The sequence below is a fragment of the Thermobia domestica genome, chromosome 16 (genome assembly GCF_964235325.1).
Source record: "Thermobia domestica chromosome 16, izTheDome1.hap1.1, whole genome shotgun sequence".
NCBI lineage: Eukaryota > Metazoa > Arthropoda > Insecta > Zygentoma > Lepismatidae > Thermobia > Thermobia domestica.
The window spans coordinates 2,163,318-2,187,953 of NC_137469.1; the positions used below are offsets into that span (position 1 = coordinate 2,163,318).

The following is a 24,636-nucleotide window of genomic DNA, read 5'->3' on the forward strand; positions in this document are numbered from 1 at the left end:
ATTTGTTTGTCTTGTCGAATTGCTTCGTTTCTGACATCTGAAGACATCTAGAATCAGTGCTGCTAAGCCCAGGAATACGGGCGCTAACAAAAGGGGGCTTCAAATTCATAGGAATCCCAGAATTTCAGAAAAAAAAACAAAAACAGAGCGCTTTGGAAATGTACACTAAAAGCCGGGGCCCGTATGAGCATTATAGTATGGTCACGGTTATGCTCTTGCTTTTTGCTGAGCTTATCAGAATTAATTAAGTATTTGGTCAATACTTAACAAAAATAAGTAACATTAGTTGCATACTGTATCAATGATTAATAAAAGCAATCGTGTCACCAATGTTCTCGTCTTTGGTGCGAGCGGTCTCGGGTTCGATTTCCGGTGCGGATAATCGATCGAAAAAGTGTCAGGCTACCCATCAGGCTTTTTCATGTTAGCCATTCTGCGTGGTTTTCCTCATTCACACCAGATAAATGCCGGAATGGTACCTAAGATACAACTCCCAGATCGCTTCCTTCCTTCCCCAATCTTTTCTTCCTTCCCTTTCCCCGAATAGTGTGCTCGCTGAGGGACGTCATCCCTCAAACATGACGGGCTAACATGGCCATAGATCCCAAAAGCCCAGAAATCTAAATCCTAATTCTAATTAATAAAGCAGTTTTTTTTTAATATCACACGAATGATACTATGTTTAGGATAAAAACCGTGACATTTGGAGTTTTGAACAACTTGGGGGGGGGGGAGACAGATATAAATCCAGCATGTCTGGGAGCCCTTGTCACTGGCAATTTGGGAGGGTAAGAGGGTAGCGCTCGAAAGAAAATCAATCGGAAGATTTTAAACATTAAAGAAAGATATTAATTCTAAGCTCATAATTTAAACAAAAATGGAAAAGTTTTAATCAAGACCATATCAAAACAAAGAGGCAGTGGCGAATTTAGCCTCGGGCCATAGGTCCTAGGCCCAGCGCCGTAACTTGGATTTTTTTCTGGGGAGGCAAGCATTAATACGCGTATTTGGGCCTCCTAGATTAAAGTTGTTTTTTCTAATTCTTGGGCCCCCTCTTTCCATCTTTCTATTACTCTTTATGGGCCCCCGGAGGCTGTGGGCCCTCCCGAACAGCAAGGTCTGTGGAGCCATTAGTTACGCCTCTGGGCCCGTTCTATACATGACAAATTAATTAAGGGGACAATATTGACAAATCTCAAACCCATACGAATAAATATTATTTCTAGGGCCCCTAATAGTAGACATTTTTACTGAAATGGGCCCATGACTCATTTATGTTTTATTTTCCTTTGGTGTGCTGTTTTGTTTATGTAATGTAGTGAACCTGTTTGATGCTTCATTTATAATTTCATGTTCGTATCATATATGGAGTAGGAAAATTTTGTCTTAAAGTGCCCCCCTCGAATGACGAGGAGCTTCCCTGGAGGGACAGTTGCCCCCCACAAGTTACGGCCCTGCCTGGGCCCCTCAGTTATTTGATGACAAAAATAATTTAAGCTACTATCTATATATTTTATTTTTGAAAGTTTGTAGTAAACTCATAACATACCTCTGTTCTGCCCCCCCCCCCTAGTTTTAACTTCTATATCCTCCACTGCAGAGAGGGTGCGAGGTAATTTAGCTCAGAAGGAATGGATAAGTTTAAAAGCAAATTAAATTATATTAAATTTGTAGTTTTATGCCCCTTGACTGTGCCCTTTAGGCTAAAGATAACATGATTAATGCAAGTGAATAACAATGAAATAGCTGGTGGAATGAAAATTCATAAGGAAACTAGAAAACTTCGAAAAATCCACGGACGCTCAGTGGCGGATCTAGCCTAAAATCGGGGAACCCTAGACCTCCCAAATTTTTAATTGACAAAAATAACTGAAGCTATTATTTATATATTTTTGAAAGTTTATAGGGAACTTATGATATAATTATCACAGACTGAGTTCTAGTTGTGCTCCAGTTTTTAAAATCTAGATCCGACATTGCGGACGCGATTGGTTCCACCATAAAGTCACATTACCTGGGATTGAACCAAGGACTCCTCGCACTAAAAATGAGAGCTTTTGTACTCATGTACGTGCCCTCTAATTTTAAAAGCAACTATTGGTTTTTAAGTAGGTGTATCAGGAGAAATTGTAAGAGAAACGTGAATAGGAATGATACCCTTGACAGAGCATTTGAAGTAGAGTTTATTCCCTGACTCTAACACTCAGAAAGACATGCTTAAGATTTCAGGTTTTTTTTTTTTTTTTTTTTTTTTTTTTTTTTTTTTTTTTTTAATGTGTCCAGAAATTCAAAATTTAGTGACATGTTTTTCAGTTGGAAGGATTACTTAAACTTACAAAATAGCTTGCAGATATTATAAGTAGACATCGGACTTTTATGAAAATGCATATTTTGTTTGCTTATAAGCACCTCTGTTAAACTTTGTAGGAGTTTCTAACAACAATTATACAGATCGAATTTGAAGTTTTATAGTGCATATAAATGCATATTTCAAAGGTTAGAGCGTATATTAGTGCTTAAGAGCATGTTCAGGATACTCTATAAGATTTTATTTCAGATATATGCTTATAGCATAGGATAGAGTCTAAATCCAGTTTTAGTTTGTTTTTTGAATGCATTTACGTGTCTATGCAACAGAACGGTTTTTTGCATGGGAGGATGGAAGATTACCTAGTATATAGAAGATCAATGTTGATAGCAACTGATGCTTAGGATTGCCAAGACGTTAATAGAAATCAAATAATGATAAAGAGATTGTAATATTATGTTTACATCAATTCAGAAACAAGAGACGCGAGGAATACAGTTCAGTTGATGCTTAGCTCTAGTCAGGCCCGTATGCAAGGGGGGTCTAGGGGGGCCTCTCCCCCTAAATTTTTGCTGGCCTCCTAAAAGTTTTACAGTAGACAGGCAAAAGATCTATAACAGCGTTTCCCAACCTCTTTCAACTTGCGGCACACTACGGGCGTAACTTGAATTCTCGCGGCACACTCATAGATATTATTATTATTATTTGCAAATATAAAATACCATGGTAATTTTTTTCTGTGATTACTGATCTCCTTCTCACAAAGATGAAAGCTTGATCACTGGTTGTCCCTATGCTAATTCATTATGCTTATTTTCTATTCTAATTTTAAAATAGAAAACAATTGCAATGAAGTGTAGGACTCAGATTTTTAAAAACACGCTTTCTTTTTCGAAAACTGTATTCAACCTTTCACTAAGAACGAAGATCACTAAATAACGAAAGTACAAACAAATGTCTTATACTTTTAGCTTTGCTGTTTTAAAAACCGGCGCATATTATTGCAATCACACAGCTTGCGATGTGTCGAAATCAAAACACACCTGTTGAAGAAAGTGTTCTGTCATTCACGTGCGAATGAGTGTTCTACGAACGTTCACTTGACGCGTACCGTACAAGTGCTTCCATTTCTCGGTGGTACCTTTAGTATGGCTCTCAATTGAAGCGTAACATAGCAGCTAACCGTGGAAATGTGTACGAGCCGAAATACTGTCTGCTACACAGTAATAGATGTAGAATAATATATTACAATTACAGTAATTTTTTCCATGGTAGAAATTCATAGTAATGTGAAATACAAAAATATCAATTTTTTAATATGTCTTGCAATTTGGTTGCTATAGAATTAATAATTTTGTTTCGATTTCCTCGCGGCACACCAGCGATCTATTCGCGGCACACCAGTGTGCCGCGGCACACCGGTTGGGAAACGCTGATCTATAATATGGTGATGAACTATCATATGGTTGGATCGGGTCCCCCCTAACTTCAGCCGGGCCCCCCTCTACATTTTTGGGCTAGCTACGGGCCTGGCTCTAGTTGATAAAGTTCTGCACAGCTTCAGTTAGTTCCTGCTAGATTCGGACTCTGTGGAAAAGAAATTGACGAATGTTATTGCCAGAAACTCCGACTACAAAACAGTAGAAGCCATGAGAAAATATCTTCAAGGGTTAAATTTCAGCTTGCCAGAGAATATAGATACTAAACTTGCTCTTAACTATAAATATTATCTCGTATCATCTATTGATGTTAACATATCATTTTATGACTACAAATGTCAGAAACTGACATCAAAAAATTAAGAGAAGCATCTTGTGATATACTGTAACGCTAATTAGAGGAAAGATTAAATTCTTAAAAACGATTTTTTTTTTTTTTTTGGTATAGTGGAAACGTGTAGAAAAGCGAGGCTCGTGTTATTTCGTGTAAAGTGAATGCACTCTAAAATACAAATGTGAAGAAAAACTATAGATTTTGTTCTCTCGTGTTTTAAGAAGTTATAAATATATAAACTGTAACTGTCATAAAAATAAATTCTTAAGAGAATTCCCTAAAAGATAAGGTGCACTTCCGATTTTAAATTTCACCTACAAACTTTGTTATAACTTTGCTGCATGTTTGAAAATACTATATTTTATTGTATTGTTACTCTATATAAAGTGCATATTTTAACACATTTAACAGCATAGTTGCATGCATTTAAAGTGCATAAAATTCCGATGTCTAAACATAAGCAATTTGCCGTCTAAGGTATGGGACCGACGTCGGATGACTATTCTCTTGCGTACGCCACTGCGTCCTGCAACTGATTTTCGCCTCAAACCTCGTACATCGACGGGCCGACCCTGCACGGCATCTTTAGTTTTTAACATTTGAAGGTGTAAACTAGGGATGGCCAAAATTTTCCGGAATCCGGATTCCGGAAAGGAAAATTTACTTTCCGGAATTCGGAAAAAATTCGCAATTCAGAAAAATTCCAGAATTCAGAAAAATTCCGAAATTCAGAAAAAATCCGGAATTCGGAAAAATTCCGGAATTCAGAAAAATTCAGGAATTCGGAAAAATCCGGATTTTGGAAAAATTCCGGAATTCAGAAAAAATCCAGAATTCAGAAAAAATCCGGAATTCGAAAAAATTCCGACATTCGGAAAAAATCCGGAATTTTTCCGATTTTACTTTCCGGATTCTGGAAAGTAAAAATTCTGGAATTGGCCATCCCTAGCTAGTAGCTGTTAAAAGAAAAACAAAATACTGTAATGAATAGGCCTATATATACTTGTATTAGTTTCTTGTAGTTGGATATGTATTTATCACTTACGTAGACAATTGCTATTGCACTTATTTACTGCTTTATGAGGAAGGTCTTATTTTCACACACAAAAAAGTCGCAGGTATGTCTCAAACATTATCGCGTTCCCACCTACAGCTGCTCCAAAGCACTGCAAACTACTTTTTAACCAGACGAAAGGCAGTGAAGGAAAAGAAATCTCAATAAATATTCTAATAACATTCGCTTATTGTCAACATACCTTTGTACAGTAAATACAAATTTATAATTTTTGACTTTACGAAGTATACAATGTAATTCTTCAATAATTAACATAAGCAGGTATTCATTAATTTATATTAATATAATAATTAATAAAACTAATAAGCAGGTGATTGATGACTCAGTGGTAGAGTTTTCATCTATGGTATTCTAACCCAGGACATGTGGGTTTTCGATAGCTAATTTTGTGTTCGAAAATTTTCCCGGTGGTACTCTTGGTTCCCTTTCTTATATTTGTTCCATCATCACTCATTAACGAATTTAGTTTATCAAAACTCTATAGCCATATATTCATTCTGTCTGTCAGTGAAACAAACAGTCTCAAGAACTATCTGATGGATTACCATCAATTTTGGCCATGATGTACAGAGTCAATAGTTAAGAATCGAGTTCCCTGATGAATGTAATATTCAAACCGGAAGCGGTACAAATCAACCATTTCCGGTTTTAACGTTAATCATTATATAGTAAATATGGTAATAGATAGCGAGAAGCGGTTTCCAGTAATCGACATATATAACATTCATGTAGATAGAATGCTACCCAATTTGTGCATCTGCTGAAAATAATGAGCTTAGGTATTTAGAGAGCATTTTCCGCTTTAGAAAATGTGTGCTTGGTAAAGAATGTAGAGAATTAGCTGAGTCAGGCACGTAGCTAGAATATGGTAATAGGAAGGGGGGGGGGGTCTGTCACGAAATACTGTGGTTATTTACCAGGGGCTCAATCATTCTAAACTATTTTATTGGCAACCTATATTGATTCGTTTAGCCAAGATTTCTAAGGGGGGGGATGATATGAAATACTGTGGTTACACACCAGGAGCTCGATCAATCTAAATATTTTACTGACAACATACCCATATTGATTGGTTAGGACAATAAAATGAGGATATGTTAGTAAGTATTTTAATAAGAAGCTATGAAAAAATCTCTTGTAAAAGAATATAAAAAAGTATTGGAAAAGATATAGTCTTCCGAGGTCATTCGAACGGTGTCGAGAATTTTGCGCCTGGGAAATTTGCGCCCTACCGCAAGAACAGGGAAAATTGCGCCTGCGGTGTACCTCCACCGGGAAGTTTGAGCCCTGCGAAATAAAAGAACCTATTCGAACTTACGCATTTGCTCGGAGGGGCTGACATTACAGCATAAACAATCTTCCCCCCACAGCCATGCCATTTGTGATTTATTTTCATTGTGACTATATAAGGGAAGAATAATCTTCAATATAAGCCAAAAGAACACAACGGATCAACGCAATCACTGCTTCTTCCAGAGATGATTTTGGGGGAACACTGGTCTCCCGAGAGCTCTCAGAGTGTTCCCTCGGAGGAGACAAAAATAATAGTCTATAATATAATAATAAATAGAATAGTACCAGCAGTGTCCCTCCTCCGGAATACTAAGTGTGCCCCCCGGAACATTTTTTTCTGAAAGAATGTCTGAACGCAATTGTGTGTTTCAAGTGTAATTCCAGCAAGTACACACACTGTACATAGTTTTCTTGATAATATTACTGACCTGATTTTACATTCACTTTACATTTTCTTTTCTATATTTTGTGTCCTGAAAAGCCAAACAACTCGCAAGGATTGTGAACAGAGATATCTGGGTAGAGCCAAACAGCCTTTTGTACATTAAATTATACTTTTTGATTATATTAATAAATAATTATATATCAGTCATTTATTCTTTTATTGTAAATTTTGTAGTATAATGGAAAATTGTATTTGTATGGATTGCCCTTTAGTGAACTAAAATTGTATTTTTTTCATTTGTTCGGAATATTATAACGGATGGAGTAACTCACTGAGACGATGAGAGGTAAGCCTAGTTCAAGTGTGAGTGGAAGTTACTTTACACAATACAAAAATAAGTTGAATTGTAGGGCGCTAACATCCCAGTGCAAATATAGAGCCGGCGCATTTTTCCCTATTTTACTGGTAGGGCGCAAATTTCCCGGGCGCAAAATTCTCTCATTCAAGGAAAATATAATGTCCGTGAAGTTGACAAGCCACTTATGTCAGACCCCAGTTTCGACTTTAAACGTCGCTAGTGCTACGTTAGTGTTCGATAGTGACGCAAATCTTAGTACTCCACAGATAACGTGTGCTTTTTAAATAATAGATATAAGTCTTCTAACTGCATGCCAACACGCCCACTTCTAAGAATCATCTCAAAAATGAGGTTAACCGTTAGAGCAAGTAAGTGCTCATTAGTGCCATTAACATTAACGTTAATGCCTCTATCGTACGGCCCTTTGAGTAATAATAACACCACGCTCTTTGCTAGAGTCTCAATGCGTCCCTATATTCTCGCGAACATAATGCGCAATGTGGATGTCCCCTGACGTGCCCAAGTTAGTTAGTTACTTTTTTTGCAACTATTGTGTATCTGTTATTGTTTATTGTTTATTGCTAGTCTGCAGAGTAGTCCTAAAATTAATATGCCATTGTCCTTGATAATCATTGCGTATTTACAAGCAATTTGTTATTACTGTTAGAATATATCAAAAAACAACAGATAAAATCTACTACTTAACGGTTCATATTTTTCTTTTACAGTACATAAACGATTAATAATAATAGTAATAGTAATAATAATAATAATAATAATAATAATAATAATAATAATAATAATAATAATAATAATAATAATAATAATAATAATAATCATAATCATAATCATAATAAGACTATTCCAGCATAAAAGTTATCAATTGCATCACACTGGCAACAAGCGACGCATATTTTAAATTCATAAAAAATCGTTTCTCACGATTTTCTGGAAAACTACGTATGATAACACCTTCATTATGTCAAGTTGTTTATCTCAGTGTGATATATGTCTTACCTCTGGACAATATCACAGTAAAACAAAAATTAAATATTAGGAGTAATCGTACTTTTGGACTACATCTCATTAACCATGGGAAGATTGAGTAGTGTATACTTTAGGATGTAAGTTTCAGCTTAACTTGCATCATACATTCTTAGGATTACAAATAGGAAATTTGTTCGTTTGCATTTGAACAAAATTCTTAGGATTATAAAAAGAAAAAATAATTTTTCCGAATTCCGAATTTTTTCCGAAATCCGGAATTTTTCCGAATTCCGGAATTTTCCGATTTTACTTTCCGGATTCCGGAAAGTAAAAATTCCGGAATTGGCCATCCCTAGTGTAAACAAAGAAAGACATCTTTCACTTTGTAAGTCATTGTTTCGTTAGGTCATTAAAATACTTCCTCCTTCATAATCATCAATTTCTTTTCAAGGACATTTCAAGCAGTAAATTACCAAAGCAGTTAACCTTGAGAACAAAAACAATTAACCTTATTGCATTTATAAACGTAAAGGAAAATGACCGAAAATCTTTACTAGGTTCGTCAGAAAGAAAGCCATTTGTGAAAACTTTTAAGAGTGTTCATCCCGGCGAAATTAAAATACCGCTAATTTTACAGTAATTATGTGATATCTTCAAATAGATAAAAGATAATTGAAATATGGAACAAGAGCGCCCTAGACAATATTATTTTGCGTGAGGTACCGTTATCACAAGTCAGCTAGCGGCTTTCCGTTTTCAGCTGTTTAGAAACGCGAAAATAAATGCCGATTTTCAAAATGGCTCCAAATCGAAAGCAGATAAGTGAGTCCTGATAACGGTTTCTCATGTAAAATAATATTCTATTATCTTTTATCTATTTAAAGATATCACATAATTACTGTAAAATTAGCGGTATTTTAATTTCGCCGGGATGAAGACTCTTAAGCAATTCAGTTCAACATCTTTTGAGAGCCGTGTATCAATAACCATATGTAGAAATACACAATTCACGTTGTTCATTGTGTGTACCACAGAAATCTTTACCGCACTGAGAAAAATCCATTACCCGGATTGCCGTATGCTGTACTCATATACGGAATCCATATGTTTACTACGAAAATCTTTACGGAGCATACGTTATTTATATGCTAGTTACGTACTTCCTTTCTCCGGCGTAGATATTACATCATTCCGCTTCAGGATGTCTGACATCTAACAGTCTTCCGTATATTACATAAATATACGTCAGCTGTATGTTATATATCTCCATCTGTGTGTAAGATCCTGACCAAATATATAAAGTTCTTTCTTTCGTACGGAAAGTATGTATAAATGGAACACTTATACGAGAAGTATTTTAAAACATACTTTTTCAGTTAAACGTTTGCTGCAATATCTTACATGCGTATAGTCGTACATTAAGTCCAAAAACTACAGGATTTACGTATGTAACCTACATTTTTATGGTACGCCACATACGTTTTTTTCTCTATACAGAGCTGGTGCTATAGTCTTATAATTAGGGATGGCCACATAGTTCCGGTTCCGGCGGAACCGGTTCTCGGAGATCCGGTTTTTAGAACTGGTTCTGAAACCGGTTTCGGACCTGGATCCGAAAACCCGGTTCCAGAACCGGATCTTAGAAACCGGTTCCAGACCTGGATCCGAAAACCCGGTTCCAGAACCGGATCTAAGGAACCGGTTTCAGATCTGGATCTGAAAACCTGGTTCCAGAACCGGATCTTAGGAACCAGTTCCAGACCTTGAGCCGAAAGCCCATAAAGACCCGTAAACGAGGCAGAAAGTTCACCTTCAAAACACTGCAAAGAGGACCATGCGCTTGTGCCCTCCCCGCCCAGATCCGCTTGTGCCCCCAGAAAAAAATTTTGGTTCACCAGTGGGTGTTTAGCCAAATGAGTTGGCTAGTTTGCCTGTTTAGCCAATGAGTTTGTCAGTTACCCAGTTTATTTAGCCAAATAAGACAAGCGGCCGCCGCCTGGGCGCCTCCCTGTCGATTCCACCATTTCATCTAGCACACTGTTCATAGCCTACCAGCAGCTCGGGTTTATCGTAAGGATGGTCACAAATTTTCGGTTCCAGCGGAAGATCCGGTTTTCAGAAACCGGTTCCAGACCTGGATCCGAAAAACAGGTTCCGGAACCGGATCTTCTAGAACCAGATCCGTTCAGATCCGAAAACCGGTTCCACCAGGAACCGGTTCTGGCCATCCCTACTTATAATCCAGCTCATGTAGGCGAAATAGTGTGTTGGTAAACGCTTTACACCGTGAGGGTTGCCCTTGATGGTGAGTGTACCCATCATTTTCCCCGGATTAAAGATCCATCATGGTTCAGGGTATGGCACATGGTAACCAGGATACTACATCAAGGACGTGCGATATCATTTCTGGGAGGATATATAGAACCTGAATCCATGGCCTGGGGGCAATGACCTAAAAGTACACAGGATCACCACCTCTAAATTTTGACAGGCTTACTTTGGCCAAGACTACTTAAAATTTGAAATTCCCAAAACTAAAAAATGTGATATGATATTATAGGACCGAAGGGTCTGCACGTCGCTGAGCTTCGGTAGTCCATGTTTCCTTTTATGGGTAAAAAATTACTAAAATTTGAAATTCGGAAGGTTTTTGACCTATTTTAACTTCTTTCATGAGATTTTTATTACCTTATGTGATTATATGGGCTAGTACAAGAGTCCATTGTATTTATAGGAAATTGATAAGTGACGCCCCTTTCTTAAATTTTGGAAAGGATACATATGAGCTCCACTTAAATTTGAGAGTTGTGGGGAAAAAATTGCTAAATGTTCTCTAGTATTTAAATATATAACTCTGTACATTTGGTTGTGAAAGTTTCTTCCCTTTTATGAGTAAAAAACTGCCAAAAATAGACATATTATCAACTGATTACTAGGTGGCCGGGTATAGCTTAATTTATCTTTTTCCGATGAGTTTCTATCTCGTTATACAGTAATATGAGTGAGTATACGAGTTCATTTTTCATAAGACATAAGTACATTGGTGCTCTCGTCTTAAATTTTGGGAGGGGTACGTAGGACCACCCTTTAAATTTGGGAAATGTCAAGAAACAAAATTTGATGAATGCTCTTTAGGACCTACGTAACTTTGTAAATTTACGTGGTCAGCTTGTGGTCCGTTATTGATCTAAATTATCTTCTTTGGTGAGACTTTATTACGTTATATAATTATATGGGCAAGTACAGAGGTCTATTTTTTTTATATGACATTGATGCTTTGATACATTCTGCTTAAATTTCGGGAGGGGTACATAGGTCCCCCTTTAAATTAGGAAATTGACAAAAATAAAAATTGGTAGACCCCTAAGTGTCCACTAGGACTCAAATATATACTTCCAGTAGCGTCGCCAAGATGTGTGTTTTGGGGGAAGACCAAGTGCTGTTATAGGTACATATAGGAAAATTACAAACAAAAAATATATGAACATAAAAATATATTTAAAAAATTACAAACATCAAAGTACCAAAGTAGATTGTCGGACCTCTTTGGGGGGGGCTCTGCCCCCCTTCCCTACGCCACTGTATACTTATGTAAATTTGGTTAGTCCAGCTCATTCCCTTGTATGGGTGATAAATTGCCAAAAAATATAAATATGAATCATATATATTATCACGTAGTCGGATTCTTTGTAGAAAATCGATGCGGTAACCACTTGCCTATGCCGCGGGCCGACCACTTACTTCATATTACACAAAATCCATTATCTACCAGTGGTGGCGCCCTAACAGCACAATTACATAGCAGGCATATGCCTATCATGTTCCCCCAGGTACATGGGAATGTGTCCAGTATGTGCCTTATGTTCCTCTGAGAGAGAAATCACATGAATGGCAAGTGATAGTCATAGTCTACGTCCGCCCCTAGGCACATGCCTGACATGTACCTGGGAACGTGCCTAGTATGTTCTAGGTATGTTCCCCATGCCGTAAGCGTCAATGGACCACAAAATATGTTAAATCGCCTATATGTGTAATATGTTTACATTAAAGTGAGTCTAAAAAACACTTTGAACAAGTAAAAAAAAAAGTGCACCCCATGGTGGGAGCGAACCACCAACCGTTGGATTACTAGCTCAGTACTCTTCCGACTTGACCACGAAGGCGATGAAGTAAAAGTCGCTTCTAGAGGGATAAATAGTTGAGGTCTTTTGAATTTGGCTAATCAGAGTGCTCCTTTAACCGTGTATATTCGACTATAACCGTTTGGGATCAAATAAAATCTGCTCGCCATGTAATTTTATAACAAATTGACGAGTGTCTATTTACTTTATTTCATGGTTCTTCCATATTCACTTTCAAATGATCGGCAACAGTTGCCATCTAATAAAGTTGATGCATTTGTTGCCTCTAGTACACAGTCGCTTAGAAAAAGAAGCAACAAATGCATCAAAGGTGGGAGATGAATTTAGAACACCTAAATGTTAGGGTATTTGAAACAGTAAGTATCTAAAGGACGTAGCTAGAACATGACAGATATATGTCCTAAGTGACGACATAAAAACAAACGACTGTTAGAGTGCGAAACTGAGCCAGGTATATAAATGCTACATTTGTGACACATAGTTGCAAATGTCTATTATTTGTAACTAGGGATGGGCACGAGTCGAGCTAAAACTCGACTCGACTCGAAACTCGAAGTGAATTCGAGTCGAGTCAAAAGTAATTTTCTCGAGTCGAGTTTCGAGCTGAGTCACTGTTTTGAGGTAGAGTTTCAAGTCAAGTCGAGTGTGATAAATGGCTCGCTCGTTCAGCTCGTTTTAACTCGTTTTGAAATCATGACCTGATTAGACAGGAAAGCGAAAGCCATGAGAAACGTAAGCAGTAATGTGGAATATTATGAGTATTGTTCATGAGATGGGGCACTATTCGCTAGAGACGTGCACGGGCCGAATTTTTCGGCCCAAGCCTAATCCAGTCCGAATTACGTAGGCCCGGCCCAGCCCGGGCCCGAGAAGTTTGGCCCGGGCCCGATAAATTCTCGAAGTTTCATTTTGTAACATTTTTCACGGGCACACTTCTTCAACGTTTGTCTTTATTCTAATTATCGTTTAACGAATTGCAATTAATCGGCCCCAGTCCGGCCCGAACTGAAGAGAAATCAGTGTCGGCCCGCCCAAGCCCGGCCCGTGCAGGTCTCTACTATTCGCACCTCGTCTCGTCTCGATTAACGAGAAGACAGATTTTTATAACGAGACAGCCTCAAATGTTGTGAGCACCAATATAAGTATATACTGTAGTTCTTACTATCAAGACCTGCACGGTCGAAGTTTTGAGCCCAAGCAGAAGCCTAACCCAGGTAGTGATGTCAACCGGCTCATCTCGGTTCAACTGAGCGAACAGCTCGAGCCGACGCGGATGGGGTGAGCCATCAGCTCGGTTCGATTCTGCTCTAGCCGGCTCGGTTGGGTGAACTGTTGTCTCGGGTCGACATTGAATGAGCTGTGAGCCGAGCCACTCGAAGCGTTACAACCCTAAACACAGGCCAAGCAGTTTTGAACATGTTTGGCAGGCGCACTATAACTTTTAATAATTTTTGGCTCGAGCCCGAATACTTGCTCCTCCAGAACTCAAACTCAGAACCTCGTGGACGATGTCCTTGCCTCCTAGTCTTGACGACTACTGAGGTCAGCACTCAACTAGTTTTTAGTATTCAGCTACAAACTGTCTATCCTTCATGTTTATACATGGCGTTATAATAATAATAATAATAATAATAATAATAAGTTGTTATATTGTCTATGTATTATCCTTGAAAAACGTACTTGAAACTACACACAGCATTTGGCTCGTTTTGGCTCGACTCGACTCGAAACGCGAGTCAAATTCGAGTCGAGTTTCGAGACGAGTTGGAGGAAATTTTTCGAGCCGAGTTCTCGAGTCGATCTCAAAGATGTCTACTTCGAGTCGAGTCGAGTTTTAATGAAAACACGCTCGAACTCGCTCGTGCCAATCCCTAAGTGTAACAAGTACCTAAAACTATAGGTAGCTGAAGTACTACCATGAGCAAAATAAATGACGCGTCTCTTTATTTTGAAGTTTTTTGAAAATATCTCCGTTTTCTTTATATGTTCGAAATCTCGGAAGGTTTCCCCAGCAGGACAGGTTAATAACAAACCCGTTTTTAATATTTGTGTTAGATATTAGCTTAAAATAAAGAAATTAGAAGCAAAAAACATTAAATCGACAGAAATCTCGAGAATTACCAACTCTGCTAAAGTGGGAAATTTTCAAGAACGCGAGGGAATTCTGCAGTTCAACACGAAGCAGCGACATCTATGTCAGTGAGAGAAGCGTGGATTAGATCTACAAACGAAAATTTTAACGAAATATTTCTAATATGTCTTATTATATGCATTATCAGCGAACTCCAAATATATGAATCTATGCTAAGTATTAACGTATAGATAGTGCAAATAGTGGAAATTACCTATGGAAAAAGACGAATTGTTAGCCCAATCGTAATGAAAAATCGTCTTTACTGTAGAACAGATTCAGCTTACGTAAGAAAGCAAATAGCTCAGTTAGATAAAGCAACGAGTTTGTATACCGAAGGTAGACGGTTCGAATCCCGTGAAGGACTGTTGTCATTTTTATCACTAAGGTTATTTTATTTATTTTTTATTTGGGAAAGAATCAAATTGTAACATATGTGTAAAACTCATGACGATACCAAAAAAAAAGAGAGAGAGAAAATATCGTCGCATTTGCATTAGTGTCTCTAATTTTTGTTTGCAAACAGATTCGTAATTATTTCCCCTGTGCTCACTGATGCATAACGAATGTTTTCCAGTAAATGTTAATTCTAATTTGGAGAATTTTATAGTTTCACAATTCCTCACTACATAGTCTTGTATCTACGTGTTTGGATATTTTGACAACAGATTTCCCTATTAAATGTTTAATTTTCTCTATAAATATTTGTCTTAAATTGAAATTGTTTTGAATTTACTACATAAGCAAAGTTGCCCGAAGGAGGAGAGCTCAAGTAACAGATATTCTACGTAAAAGCAACCTATTGTAGAATGATGATGCTTCTTACCTTCAGCACATAATCTTAACGTTAGAGAGTCAGAGAGAGAAAAATCCTGTTTTTCCTCCCCTATGACCACTCATCTTAAAGCTCTACCTTTAATGATTCGTGTCACATACTTTCGGCTCTCCAAAGACATTCATATTTATTATTATTATTATTATTATTATTATTATTATTATTATTATTATTATTATTATTATTATTATTATTATTATTATTATTATTATTATTATTATTCCTGTGACTTTTTGGCGCCCTTCCCCTAGTAGTAGCCTATATTTTACATTTTATCATAGTGTTTTTAATAGTTTAAACCAGGAGCGTCATTTTAGATTTTGCTTTGGGGGGGGGCAAGACCTCTTGATATAAGTAAAATTTCGCGTTTTTCACTGATTTACTACTATTCTAATGATAAACTCTATATACATCTCAAACTCAGTGGGGGAAAATGCCCCTCCCTGCCCTCCCTAAATGACGCCCCTGTTTTAAACCCATTTTCAAAAAGAAATCCTTACCTAGGAAAACTTCACAAAGAATATGGCCCGCTATAAACAATACCAACTCCACCCCCCCCCCCTGGTCTAGTGGCTAGCACGCCTGCCTTCTGTGGTACCGGGTCCAATTCCCGGTGGATTACTGTTGAACGATAAAAGTGGTTCGGATTCCACTATAATTAGTATCCACATCTCCCTTGCCCATTAAGGCATAACCGTGGAACGCTAAACTCAAGCAAACAAACAAACAATACTTAATTCCCGGCACTCTTTATTCTACATGCCATCTCTCAATTTTTCGATACAGCCCCCTTAGTACTATGAAACTCTCTTCTTCCATAGTGAAATGGAAAAAGATCATATAATTGCCACTTACAAGAATATAAACCAAAAACGTCAGTAGAAAGCACATTATAAAATTTACTTTTTGAGGCTCGTTTTGGTGCCCCTCTTTCTCTGGCGCCCCGGGCAGTCGCCCGGCCCTTAGTCCGCCTTTGAAAGTACGGACGCATAACTAAGGACTGCGGAGGAGAGGTTAACCTTCATGTTATGCCACTGGTTTGACGTGTTTGAAATGTTCAGTAAGTGATCGGTTAGTGAAATAATTTCGACAGTTACTGATGTTTAAAGTTTAGCTAAGACAAAGCTACCTAATCAAATACATTTGATATCGGGATGTCACAATTTGATTTTTCCTCACATAAAAAAGATAAAAACAATAGTAATAAAAACCCTTACTCGTACTGGGCTCCTAACTAACTAACAACCTAATTCTTACAGACTAGTTGCTCTGACCAACTGAGTTTCGATTTCTTACGCGAAAGAAGTCTGTTATATTAAGAGGCATGCTTTTCATTATCAAAACTGTTCGAAGTAATACGAACATGGCTTAAGAACAGAGACGGAACTGAATTACCACTCGATTGACCTTGAGGGCAAATCACCAAAGCGTAAAGACGTAAGTTCAGCATGCATTTCTCTGGAGTTGTGTTCAGTATTCCTATCTGCCAGTCATGCTTGTTCGTAGGAGTAATATGTTACAAACCTGACCTTTCGATACAGCACAATAGCAAAAGAATAAAAGGGAAGGAATTCTTGCCCTTGTGAACGTTGGATACCACCATGTGCAATAAAACTGTCGCGTCTCCTTGAAGTGATATTTTATCGAAAATAACTCGTTTTCCTTTATATAGTCTATCCGAAGTTTTTGAGGGTTTCAAAATGAGGAAATGTTACTGACAAACAAGGACGCATTCAGGGGTGGGTCCAGGGGTCCGGACCCCCTCTGAAACCCCAACTTTTCTGTAAATTTAGCCTAATTTTGGCGATTATCTTTTAAAATTTTATTATAATTTATCCTAATATTGAAGTCGGACCCCTCCCGAAATAAATTACTGCATACGTGTCTCTGACAATTTTCAATATATTCGTTAAATAATAAAGTAAAATAACTAAATTAGGAGCAAAAAGCTTTAATAATAATAATAATAATAATAATAATAATAATAATAATAATAATAATAATTGAAGCGAGCTTAACGAGTTTCAACTGTACGACTCAACCAACGTTTGGGTGCCTGTTCGTTCGTCTGCTCCTCTCATAAAAGACATTTCATTTTAATGAAACTAGTAAGTGCCTTCTTTTAGCTCTGCGGAGTAACTATTGCTTGGAATATCAATCTGCAAAACATAAGAGGTAAAATTAACCAAATGGTGCAAGTTTCCACTTATATATATAAAACAATTTTGCAATATCAACTACGTGAATCTTGTCCCATAAAGAAGCCGAAACCCCTACACCGAAGAGCCCTCCGAGATTTGATCATTGTCCACACGGACTGAAATTGTCATTTGAAGCCAAGACTTTAATATGAAGCCAATAATTTCTTTAAAATAGACGGAAAATTCGGAAGTTATAAGCATTTTCATATTTTTGCCTTTTCCCATAAGGGAGCCGTAGCCCCCTATACTGAAGAGCCCCCCCCCGGAGATTTGATCATTGTCCACTCGGACTGAATTTGTCATTTGGAACCAACACTTTAATACGAAGCAAAATATTTCTTTAAAATAGACGAAAAATTCGAAAGTTATAAACATGTTAACAATTTTGCCTTTTCTCACAAGGGGGCCGTATTAGCCTATACTGAAGAGCCCCACGAGATTTGATCATTGACCACTTGGACTGAAACTCTCATTTGAAACCAAAACTTTAATATGAAGCCAAAAATTAAACTTTTACATCAATTTAAACTGACTGGGTTCCGGTTCCCCCCACTATTGTTTAGTTTAGTTAAGTGGTAATTTGTGACAGCTTCACATCATCAAAAGAATGTTTCACTTCCCCTCTCCTCCCCCAGGAGTTCGTGCTGGATCCACCACTGGAATCAACAGACACTCTTCCTATTCTTTTTGTCACCCTTGATTGTGTAGGGGCTCCTTCGTACAAATAAAGAAGCGGCAATATTACAATCAAGGGGCGCTATATATTAGGTATTCTTTTAGTTACCTACCCCTAACCGCACAGGGCCATCTTTCGTAGAATAAAAAATATTACGTGATATTCCAATCATGAAAGGGGAGAGGATGCTGTAAATATATTTCTTATTCATTTTGTCTGTCCTGCTTATCAAAAATTACTTTCTGTTGGAAGGGTACTGAAATGAGAGGGGCAAAATAAAAAGTCGTACCCCCTCCTACATGGTTGCTCAAATAAGTACTAAAGAAAGCATTTTAAACTAAGATATTTAAGATTTAAACTAGGAAACTAAAATATCCTTACATTATGTAAGGATGGCATATTCAGGATTATTATTATTATTATTATTATTATTATTATTATTATTATTATTTGAATGTTTTTGGAGCACCGAAATTTTGTGAGACGAACAACGATATGTAGAGGCTTAAGATGGGTGGTCATAGAGGAGGAAAAACAGGATTTTTCTCTGTCTGACTCTCTAACGTAAAGATTATGTGCTGAAGGTAAGAAGCATCATCATTCTACAATAGGTTGCTTTTACGTAGAATATCAATTACTTGAGTTCTCCTCCTTGGGTCTACTTACCTTATGTAGTAAATTCAAAACAATTTCAATTCAATACAAATACATTGTAAAACTTTTCCGTAATTAAACATCTAGGGAAAATTAAACATTTAATAGGGACATCTGTTATCAAAATATCCAAACACGTAGATAGAAGACTATCTAGTGAGAAATATTGTGAAACTTTATAAAATTCTCCAAATTAGAATTAACATTTACTGGGAAACATTCGTTATGCGCCAGTGAGCATATGGTGAGCAGTGAGCACAGGGGAAATAATTACGAAACTGTTTGCAAACAAAATTAGGGACGCTAGTGCAAGTGCGACAACGGCATTTTTTCTTTTTTTGGTATCGTCATGAGTTTTACACATACGTTACAATTTGATTCTTTCCCACATAAAAAAATAAATAAAATAACCGTAGTGTAGTGATAAAAAATGACAACGGCATTTCCAGGGGATCGCACCCGCTACCTTCAGCATACAGACTCGTTGCTTTAACTATTTGCTTTTTACGTGAACTGAGCCTGTTCCGGTAAAGACGATATTTCATTACGATCGTCCTACCAATTCGTCCTTTTCCATAGATAATTTCCACTATTTGCTCTATCTTTATGTTAATACTTAGCATATATTCATATATTTGGAGTTTGCATATAATGCATATAATAAGACATACTAGAAATATTCGTTAAAAGTTTAGTTTGTAGATTTAATCCACATTTCTCTCAATGACATAGATGTCGCTGCTTCGTGTTGAACTGCAGAATTCCCTCGTGTTCTTGAAAATTTCCCACTTTAGCAGAGTTGGTAATTCTCGAGATTTCTGTGGATTTAATGTTTTTTGCTTCTAATTTCTTTATTTTAAGCTAATATCTAACACAAATATTAAAAACAGGTTTGTTATTAACCTGTCCTGCTGGGGAAACCTTCCGAAATTTCGAACATATAAAGAAAACGGAGATATTTTCAAAAAACTTCAAAATAAAGAGACGCGTCATTTATTTTGCTCATGGTAGTACATACTTAGCACATGAATATCATATGTGGCAAGTGTCGGGTACCTAAAAAGTAGCTGTGACACCTAAATGGCACATGCCTAGCACATCTTGTGCTGTTAGGATAGGCCCTGCGGCCCCGGGATAGATCCGCCACTGTTTACCACTTGATCCTGTGGTCATTCAAAGAAGGTGTTTCGAATCCATTCGTAAAGAGAAATCGAATTGGGAATTAAAAAGTGGCACTTTAAAAACTAATTCTGAACGTATTGAGTCTAATTTGGCATGATACTCGTTCTGAATCATGTACTACGATTAACAAAAACGGGGGTGAAACTCCAAAACCAAGTAGTATACGACGTCTTGTCCGGCAGCAATGCGTTTTCCCTCTACCAAACCCTCTAGAACATCTCACACTTGGGCTTACGAATGAGTGTTAATATTATCCGCACTTGCCTTCCACTCATTCCAAACCATTTCACTATTAACACGTACAACTAATAAATCCATTTTTTAAAAGCATTCTTTAACGTGTTTGAAGAAGATAAAATGGGAATCCATGATGTAGAATATATAAATACGTATCAATTTAAAGAAAACATCTGAATGTCTAGGTTGACAAAGATCAGGCGGCGACCGAAGTGGTTGATGGTGGTATGTTAGGGCAAACTCATATTACGTGAGGAACAATAGATCGGCAGTGTGCAGTAAACTGAGCAGATGCTGATAGTATACGACGGGCGACCTCTCTTTTCCAAAGAGGGAAAATATATGATAATATACATAAATACTTACTTAGTTTCAGGTACATATTGTATATACAACGGATGTTGAATGTTTGCTCATTTGATCACACGTTCAAATAGTAATTCAGTTCACTCCATACATTCAATAAAATCTTTCCGTCAATGTTCGTCAGTTCAATAGTAATGCGCTCGTTCAATTCTTGCTGTCATTGGAGAGAGGTAAATAAAATGTGTTCTTCCACGTATTTCTACAGGAGAAAATCATATGGCGTGAGATCTTCAGGTCTGGGGGCCATGTTAACAAACGAACATCACGCAGACTATTTACGCCCAATCCAGCGATACATTGCCGCCATCATATAAACGTGTCACAGGCCTGTCATTTAGCGTATTAACGCGTACCAGGTAATGCCTTGTGAGTGTACATATCTTTTCATATATCATCCATCTTTGTTAAGCCTTATACTCCTAAAACCAGTGTTATGTAAACCGATAAATCATTTATGCTAAACTCGGGTTTCTCAAATCAACGAAACCCCGATGAAGGCTCAAGTGCGTATTGACCTTTATGTGAGTGAAAAGTTTTACCCCAATGAATTACAATCAAAACATTTTCTCCCCTAACACTCTACCTTCTATTTACATCCAATGAAGAAATATCTTCGCCATTGATGCCATAATTAATTTAAATATTTTTATTTGACAGGTTGTTTGCTACCTCTGAAGTAGTTGTGGAACAGGTGACTCACCCAGTAGTTCACTGTGAGGGGCCATCATGGGACCCAGTGGAGAACGTCCTCTATTTTGTCGATATCTCTCAGCAACTTGTGAACCGATATGATCCGTCAAGTGACGAACTGACACAGGTTTATATAGGTAATAAACATTTTTATCAGTTACTTATTTTATATAAATTCTATTCTTTGCATTATTTCATGTATTATTCTTACGTCTTTTAATCTGTGATAACGTATTCATGTGTTTGTTATATTTGTCATATTTGCAGACAAAGGGCAATTGAACAGGAGCGGATTTAAGATGTAGGCAATATCCCTGAATGATTTGTCTTGTACCATTCTGTTTGGTGCTTGAAGATGAAAAATTAAATGGCAATTATTTATATTAAAGTGTAGTTGCATTTCTGTCTAATCAGGTCTCTTGTGAATTTATGTTTCTACAATAAGTGTGTTCAAGTGTACCGAAGTGGAGGTGCTGCAAAATATAATACAAGTTTTAACAAAGTAGAGTAATTGTTTTCACAATAATTTAGTATGTTTAAAGAAATCTAAAGTAAAACAAAATCTTAATCGTCATTGCGATGATAATAATAATAATAATAATCTATGATTTAACCCTCAAACTTTGTCCGTGGAGAAACAGGACCTTCGCATTATATCTTAATCTGTCAAGAATCATGTTGGTATTATCATTATTCATTTCCGGAAGATCCTGGATTTTATTAACCTCCTTACGTCTTCTTGAATACGCAAGGATCTGTTTCCTATAAACTTCTGATCATTTTGTATCTTTAAGCAATCTGTACGTAATTTCCATTTGAAACATATTCCCTCTTATTTTGTGCGTGTTATGTTTAATAATAATAATAATAATAATAATAATAATAATAATAATAATAATAATAATAATAATAATAATCTCTACTGATAAAGATTGATCAATGATTTCTTCTTTTTGTAACAATCTTCTATCTCAAAGAAAATAACAATAAGAAAACTGCACCTTTCCGTCCAAAATTTTCCGCTGCAGCCACCTGTGACACTTTATAATGTAGAGGTCTGCATGGTCCGCAATTTTTAGCCCGGGCCCGGCCCGGCTTATGAATTTATAATGAGAGGCCGGACCCGAGTCCGAAATATATTTTAACATTTAGGCCCAAGCCCGCTCCGAGCTCGTGTGATAATAAAATGAGCCCGAAATAAGCCCGAATTACAGAAAATTAATAATTAACGCAAAATTGTATCTTTTTTTACAGCAACTAGAGGGTTAATTTTGCAGTTGTGCTGCAAAAGTTCTCCAGAAACAACGGTGCAATATATATTGTTGTAGAGCATATTTACAAAGTTAGGACCGAAAAGGACTGAGAAATATGGCTGTATTTTTAAAAATTTACAGCCCAAGCCCGATCCGGACCCGAAGTGATATATGCTTTGTAGGCCCAAGTCCGAACCGCGAGCCTGGTCGGGCTTAAGACCTCTATTATAATGCTTAGTAGAAAGGGCGTATGGCGTGAAGTTCGGGCCTAAAAACATCTATATATATATATATATATATATATATATATATATATATATATATATATATATATGCAGTGGCGTATTTACGATTTTGTTTCGGGAGGGGCTTTGCTAACTTTCGGGGGGGGCTTTGCCTGGAAATGTGAAAATTCTGCAAGATATTTCATTTACTTTACTATACTAAGTAAGATTTCGGGGGGGGCTTAAGCCCTGAAGCCATCCCCCTAAATACGCCACTGTATATATATATATATATATATATATATATATATATATATATATATATATATATATATATATAAAGTTTGTTATAGTTCATTGCGTGTTTACTATTGTCTGACAAATTCCATATTTTATAAAAGGTATAACCTGACCAGGATAGCTGTGCGGTTTTGGAAGGATGGCGCTGCTGTTGTGTTTACATCAGTTTCTTGGCAAGCGCGGTGGGACAGGGGAGCGGAGAGTTTCACTTTGCAGTGTATCCAACGGTTTTTTAAAGTTGCTGTTTAGATGTTATCCATAGTCTAATCTGTTTACGCTTAATAAAAAACGCCGTAACTTATGTATGTATTGTAGTGAACCATTGCTGCAGTAATGCAGATGTATTGTGAATAGTGATTTATGAATGGAAATTACCAATTTAAGAACAACATAGCACAGTTGACAATTCAGTGAGCTTCTACCGTATATTAAGCAGATTGTATAAAAATTGATTACGTTTTATTCGATTTCATTATAAAACAGTAGCAGCCTGTAAAACGCAGGAATGAATGTCAGTGACTAAAAGGTTAATTTTGGGTTGATAGCTTAGAGTTTTGCGCAATATCTTGTAACTGTAAGTTTAAATCAAGTTAAGGTTAAGGCTCATGATGCTGCTGTTTAAGTGTATGTTTATCGATTGACAAATAAATTATTTTTTCGAGTTTTAGCCAGGGAGGAATCTCGAAACGTTTCCTCTCGAGAACTATGAAAGTCCTTTTCGCTGGTCTATTGGCCAGCGCATGTGCTTTTACTGTATGTGGTTCTGGGTTTGATTCCCATTGAGAGAACAAAATTTAATTTTACAATTCTTCACTTTCATTAATCATCTGTCTCCTCTAGCATAAACAACATAATCATGGGACGTTAAAATAAAGAAATTTCATTTTTTTGTTCGAGAAATCTGAACCCTTTGCGGGAAAAGGAGGTAAAGAAATTTTTCCTTCATTTTTCAAAGATTTATGGGATTGGATAGCTTGCCTTTAGGTATTGATTTGTACAATTTGGTTCAGTGCACCCTTCTTTTAGGATCATTATAGAAAACCAGCCCTTTGGTAGAGTTCGAATATAAATATTGATAAAAAATCAGCGTATGTGTAGTGTAAGAGTAAGTATCATTGCTTCAGCACACAATAAATTTTATTTATGAGCAAAGAAATTACCTCTGGACTAACTCTGAATTTCTCTCAGGTTTTAGCTATCATGTGACAAAGAATTAAATCTACTAACTGTTTTCACACACAATAAAATTTTGAAACTTGGGAGCCTAGTGTTATATTTGTGTCTGTAGTATATAATAATGCTAATACGTTATTCTGTTGAACATCTTAAAGGTATTTGTCGATTGGCTTCAAAGGACTAAGTTTAGCTCGTAAGCACAAGTTGCCTATAGTTCAAACATATCAGATGTACGGTCTTGTTTAATAAACCTGCTCCTCCCTGTCCTCTATCTGAAAAGCCCTATATTGTTATTCACATATGAAATTCAAAGGCAAAGTCAATCGTCGTTATTCAGTTGTATTTTTATTTCAAGTGTAAGTATTAAAATGCGCTACGCATGGTTGCAAG

The 24,636-nt window shown here is 36.8% G+C and overlaps 1 protein-coding gene across 1 annotated transcript in view; it reads left to right on the top strand.

Annotated features, from left to right (window-relative positions):
• The window catches only part of LOC145672398 (regucalcin-like), a 45,585-nt gene that overhangs the window by 259 nt on the left and 20,690 nt on the right, over positions 1-24,636 (top strand). The window contains exon 2 of the mRNA XM_081741552.1: positions 21,261-21,430. Coding sequence (XP_081597678.1) covers positions 21,261-21,430 — 170 coding nt within the window. The remainder of the gene's footprint in view (positions 1-21,260; positions 21,431-24,636) is intronic.